The 6,604-nt window shown below is 33.3% G+C and overlaps 1 protein-coding gene across 1 annotated transcript; it reads right to left on the bottom strand.

Moving 5' to 3' along the window:
* Nucleotides 1–2,696: 2,696 nt before the first annotated feature.
* On the bottom strand, nt 2,697–3,233 carry LOTGIDRAFT_180080 (hypothetical protein; the record flags this gene model as incomplete). Its single annotated transcript, XM_009047430.1, has 1 exon — nt 2,697–3,233. One exon carries the CDS (start codon nt 3,231–3,233, stop codon nt 2,697–2,699), a length of 537 nt encoding a protein of 178 aa, XP_009045678.1.
* Nucleotides 3,234–6,604: the final 3,371 nt, after the last annotated feature.

Genomic DNA, 6,604 nt, shown 5'->3' on the forward strand with positions numbered 1-6,604 from the left:
TTGCCTCTCTGGATATATTACTTGTCCCTCCGAAGAATCAAGTCTGGATACGGGCCTGACAGTTTCATCTCGGGATTAAGAGCACCTAAAGTCTCCTATCCTACATTACCACACAAACAATATGCAACATCTCATGTTCGGGGGTTACAGCCTAATATAACATAGGACCTAATGTTTTGATATTATATTCTATTGCGTGTCAGCCTTGTTTGTATCAGGTCGTCTTGTGTTTCTTGAAAGAAATAAAGTTAATGAAATCAATTTTTCTCAAGTCATCACAGACATCAGTATTAAACATCTCGCAATGTTACATGTACTTTAGTTTATTTTTAGTCGTTAATTCTGTTTTCAAATCAATGCCATGTCTGTCACTTCCGTATCTTAAAATTTCAAGACGTAAAGGTGTGGCAGTGTTATTTTTTTGTGTGTCTGCGTACATAAAAAGTGTATGTCTTTTAAAAGAAAATTCTGAAACTTAAACGCACCTCGAATATTTTGGGGTACTATTACACCAAAACATGATATTTTTTCCACATAAATTTTATTATGCTTTAAAGTTGTGCTCCTGCGCCTTTTATTATATTTTTCTTGGGGCTAAATCCTCGCATCCATCTAGGCTCCATTTGTAAGATAAAACATAAAGAAAGGTGATGTCTATTGTCATACGATACATGTAATAAACTTCTGTTCAATATTACTAAAAGTAAACAGTAACGTTCTTTTTTAAAGCTTTATGTGAGTGATGTCTGTTGTAAAATATAATATAGTAAACTATCGTTGTATATAAGATGATGTTAGTGATGTCTGTTGTAAAAAGTGATATAAAGTTAATTGTTACCATTTTTGACTTGATTTTAGTGATGTCTATTGTAAATTATTCTAGAAATGTTAATTTGTTGTATACAGTAAACTGGTACTAATTATAACTTGATGTTAGTGATGTCTATTGTAAATTGTTATAGAAATGTGAACTTGTTGTTAGTGATGTCTGATATGAAATAATATTATATACAGAAAACTGTCACCTTATATGACGTAAGTGATGTCTGTTGTAAAATATTATATACAGTAAACTGTCACTCTATGTTGTAAGTGATGCCTATTGCACAATATCACAAAAAGTAAACTATCGCCTTATATAAGTTGATGTCTGTTGTAAAACCTTATCCATTTTGAGGCACATCAACCACTGAGTTTTTGTAATAGCCACCAAACTTAATGGAGAGTTTATAACTATGAATGTTATGAATGCTATGCAGGAGGGTAAGCTCACCCTTTCATAACAGCTAATGCCCACTTACAGAGCAGTAAATGTTACTCCATACATAAACCACAAAACTTGCAAATATTTAATAAAACGATTGCCAAGGGAAAAGCACAGACACACAAAGATTATGCCCATTTGATATATTTATAAATTAAAAAAAATATAATATATTATGATTCTTATAATACAATTGTAGGTGCACACAAAATTATGCTATATATATTTACAATGTACAATGAACTGCATAGCCTAATACAATGAAACTAATTATAGCACTAAATAGGTCCACATAGCCTTAAAGAGACTGTAAAGAGGTTTTCTTAATTCTTTATGTGTATCTGGGACACTGATAGCATCGATTTGCACCATTCCAATTTTCAGTCAGACACCCATGGTTCCTGCAATTCCACTGAAACTAAGTGTTTGATTGTGACAACTGATTGAGAATTGGTGCAAATTGATGCTATCAGCGTCCCCATTACACAAATTTTTTAAGTATGATAACTATCAAATAGTAAAAATTATTTTTAAATGTACTTCATGCTTATTTTAGTTAATTGGTTGCCTTGGAGACCCAATACATTTACAAATTACATAATGCTTCCTCATATTTTCAATTGAATGAAATAGCACCAGTGACTCCATTAATTACTCTAATGCACGAGGGGACCTCTTTATTATTTTAAAGTGACTCTAAATTCATGAGTTACCACTTCACTTTATATGTTCAAAGTGACTCTGAATGCATGTGTACCACTTCACTTTATAAGTTCGAAGTGACTCAGAATGCATGTGTACCACTTCACTTTATATTTTTGAAGTGACTCTGAATGCATGAGTTACCACTTCACTTTATCTTTTTGAAGTGACTCTGAATGAATGAGTTACCACTTCATTTTATATTTTTTATATTTTTCAAGTGAATACGTAGGTTACCCCTTTACTTTATATGTTTGAAGTTACTCTAAATACATGAGTTGTTACCACTTCAGTCTATATTTTTCAAGTGACTCTGAATGCATGAGTTACCATTTCACTTTATACTTTTGAAGTGACTCTGAATGTATGAGTTACTACTTCACTTTATATTTTTGAAGTGACTCTAAATATAGAATGCATTCACACGAGGTTACCCCATATATATTCCAATTAATAAGGTCACCAAATTTAATCACATAGGATAACATTATAATTTTCAATAATATGGGATCTCCCTATCTTGCACGCAATATGCCTGTTGCCCTCGTTTTGGCTTTGTATTTGCACGTTTTCAGTCGTGTAGGGTAACAAGATATAAACATATAATTTCATTAACATTAGGTAACAAAAGAAGGGACTTTGATTTTGGAAGCTAGGGTAATTCTGTGTCAGAGCAACATGCTTTCAGAATTCAAAACTGTGGCCTATTTGTCTAATCACTTTGAAAAGGTTATAAATTTCCTTCATCCATCATTTTATTTAAATCCTTAACAATCAAATCCATGGTGTCCTTATACTTATTATCAGACTGGAAAACAGCATCTAAAAGATCGGCCTGCGCGAAAAAATCAAACACAAGGTCGATTCTGCCCTTAGATTTGTCGGTTAAATGTCTTGCAACTAAAGTCTGTAATATTGCTTTGCATTCTTCGAGAGATTTTCGAAGGTAGTTTCGATCGTACGTGAAATCCACCTCATGAAAACTAACGACAGTCATAGCTAAAGAATGAAATTTCTGCTTGAAATTTTCCACCATTTTGAGTTCATCACCATTAAACTGATCATTTTTGTACAAAATTCCAATTTTCACAACTGTTTTTATCAGATATTTCAAAATCTTTTCTGATTCTTTCTTGGTGTCTGAGAATTCTTTGATAATTTTGTGTGTATTGTCTAGAATTCGTCCGGTGGTATCATCAATGAACACTTTGGCGATTTTCTTTCCCGACATCTTGCCCAGTAATTTCTTCTGAGCTCTTAAACCCATTCCTCTGGAGTCAAAACCAGCTCCTGGTTCAGACACTGAAAAAATAAAAAAAAAAAGCCAATTAAAGGGACTAATTGGCCATTTTCGGGGGGTTGATTATGTAAATAGTCTTCAAACGTACTAGAAATGTACAAAAATCACAAACTCTCTGCAAATAAGCCACAAACTAGAAATTTCATTTTTTATATGCCTTTTCTATAAATGGCCGAGTCTCCCATGGATTTGAAGGCTCAAATTTTGACAGTGAGAAGTGAACACCATTACTGATTGACTTGGCTAAAAACTTTCTCTTTCTTATTGTATGACGGAATGCAGCGATTTGATTGGATTGGATTGTACACCAGCAAATATCAATCAGAGCCCTCGACAGAAAAACTATCAACATTATGGCTTAGCATCTACAGACTCTTTGTTAGGGCCTCTGATTAGCTGTATGTGCTAGCGTACAATCCAATTTACAAATTTATAAACTTCAGTATAACAAGAAAGGTGACTATGGCAGTCAAGGTATAAGCCAAAGGTCATAATAAGTTAACATTGTGAAGATGGAAAAACAGTAGAAAGCCTCTTTAACTATCTCTGAAATGGAAATTTCCTCCAGCCGAGAAATTTCTATTGATGGTAAAAATATATAGTGTTATAGGAAATTGTTTCTCAACTAATCAAAGATTTAAGCCTATTAAGAAGAAAACTTAATTAATTTTACAGTACAATATGGCTATTCAGGGAATAACTTCCTTTTATAAATGGTATCATTAAGTTGTTATGTATTGTTATATCCTCTTTTAGTAATAAATAGGCACCATCCAACCTCATAATCTGTCATTCTAAATCCATTTTTGCCCAAAATTTCTTTCCTTTTTTTTCATTAGCGTTTATTTTTATTATGACCACTTCAGTTAACCTTTTGACCTTACTCGATGACGTCTGTTTTAACCATTCAAATTTCTACTCTGTCCAGTACTGGCATTTAATGTCAGAAGTCATTTTCACAATGTCAAGATATTACTAAACCTTGTCTTATGCCTTGACTGCAAAATCCACTATTCTTATACCACAGAAGTTAGTGATTAGATTGAATAGTACGAATAGTACCTCGACAGAAAATCTGTCAACAATAAGCCATAATCTTTCAATCTTTCTGTCAGTGGCTCTGATTGACAGTATTCGCTGGAATACAATCCAATCAAATTGCTGCATTCCATGACATTTCCTTATTTTTTAGTGTCAAATTAAGCCAACTCTTTGATTATGTTTCTAATGAATTATCATGAACTCTTACTCATATCATTATTGTGGGACTTTGCTTTCAGCAAAGTCCCAGTTTGTTATCGAAATGTCCATTCTTTTTTTTTTTTTTTTTTTTTTTTCGTTTCGTCCACACCTTCCTGAGCGTAGACTGCAGTAGTTGCAGCAACGTTTCAAATTTCATAGACCTTCTATATAGGCGACGATGTGCATAAATATAAATTGGAAGATTTTTGCAAAACCGGAAGTGCCACAGTTCAACATGTGCAAAAAGTCGAAAATCGGCTCTAGAAGGCGCATTTTTGCATCGATTTTCTTCGGGTTTTCATTTTTACAATCTACCTGTAATTTCTGACCTGATAGCACTTGAAAAATTACGAAATTCGAAAATTCGTCGCTCACTTTTTTCGATCAAATTTTTCGATTTTTTTGCAACTTTTTTGCTTTTGCATCGATTGACCTGAAATTTTAAATGCAAAGAGACTTCACTAATGTTAATAATATGATACAGTCAAATTTTGAACGTCATTTCCGATTTTCAACAGGAAAGCGACTGAACTTCAAATCTACTTCCGGTTGAATAACTTCCGGTGTAATTTATGTAGGTCAACAAAATTTGGCTGATCTTTGGCAAATAAAATTTTATGGCCGATTTTAAAATAAAATCCAGACCGGAAGTGATACTTTGGCCGCCATATTGAAAAAACACACTTTTGTAAAACTCAAAATGGGGCCTCAGGGTAAATGTTGATATGCTCAAATTTGATGTGAATGTATTCTGCAATCGATTGCGCAAAAAACATTGGGAGCCGAATTTTGAATTTCGCTTTTGCTTTTTTGCAACTTCCGGTTGAAATTTTTTAAAGCTTTAAACGATCACACCATGTGACCTTGACCTTTGATGACCTTGACCTTCATAGGGTCAAAGGTCATTGACCTTGGCTATCATTTGATACTTTGACCTTTGACCTCCGACATGTACTTCCGGTTTTATAGCTATCCGTAAAAAGCCAAATTCGCAACTTTTGACTGCTCTAGCACGTGACCTAATATTTTCGGTTTCCTAATGTGCTTTTCATGCACTTTACATAGATATATAACAATCGTTATTTTAAAGCAAAATTGAAATTCGTGATTTTTTGAAATTTGAGTTTTTTTTTTACAATATTTGCGTCTTTTTGAGCTTGGTATATGTATATCTTATGATCTATTTGATGTAGAACCTTGATATTTGGAATACAACTAGACACTTTGAATATGAATTCACCTATAACAAAAAAACTTATGTGGGCGTGGCACATCCGGGTTGAATTACTAATTGTTTACATTTAGAGGCAGGGGCATAACTCGCATAGGATGCGTTTGTTCAAAAAGAGACTTTGCACACAATTACCTCATCCTTTTGGCCAGTTTGTGTTAACAGCTCAGTTGTTTCAGCCTTATAGTTCCAAAAAAGGAACAGGTTTTAACATTTGGATTTTTTCATTTTTCGATTTTGACCTTTGTTGACGTTTGTTGACCTATATCTTTTGATCTATATTATGTAGGAGCTTTAAATTTCGAACATAACGTAACATTCTGAATATCAATTAACCTATGCAAAAAAAATTGAAGTGGGCGTGGCACATCCGGGTTAAATTACTCATTATTGACATTTTTGGCCAGGGGCATAACTCGCAAAGTATACATTTGTTCAAAATGGAACTTTGCATACAATTACCTCATATATTGAGCCACTTTGTCTTAGAATTTCAATTGTTTTTGCTTCATAGTTCAAAAAAAGGAACAGGTTTTGGAATTTAAAAATTTTCAATGTTTGACCTTGACCTTTGTTGACCTTGACCTTTCTAACATCAAACGTCATTGGCATTGGCTATCTATTTGTACTTTCATATTTGCTGTCCTATGTCAACTTCCGGTTTTATAGTCGTGTGCAATTTGAAATTTTGATGACGTATATCTCTTGATCTTGACCTTTTTAGACTTTCTCTTTTACAAGATCAAAGGTCATTGACCTTGGCTATCTGCTGATACTTTCATTTGTGAGGTCTGACGTCTACTTCCGGTATTAGAATCTTCTAAAAAATGAAAATTTCTCAACTTTAGACTGTTCTTGCGATTGA

This window comes from Lottia gigantea (assembly GCF_000327385.1).
Source record: "Lottia gigantea unplaced genomic scaffold LOTGIsca_112, whole genome shotgun sequence".
NCBI lineage: Eukaryota > Metazoa > Mollusca > Gastropoda > Lottiidae > Lottia > Lottia gigantea.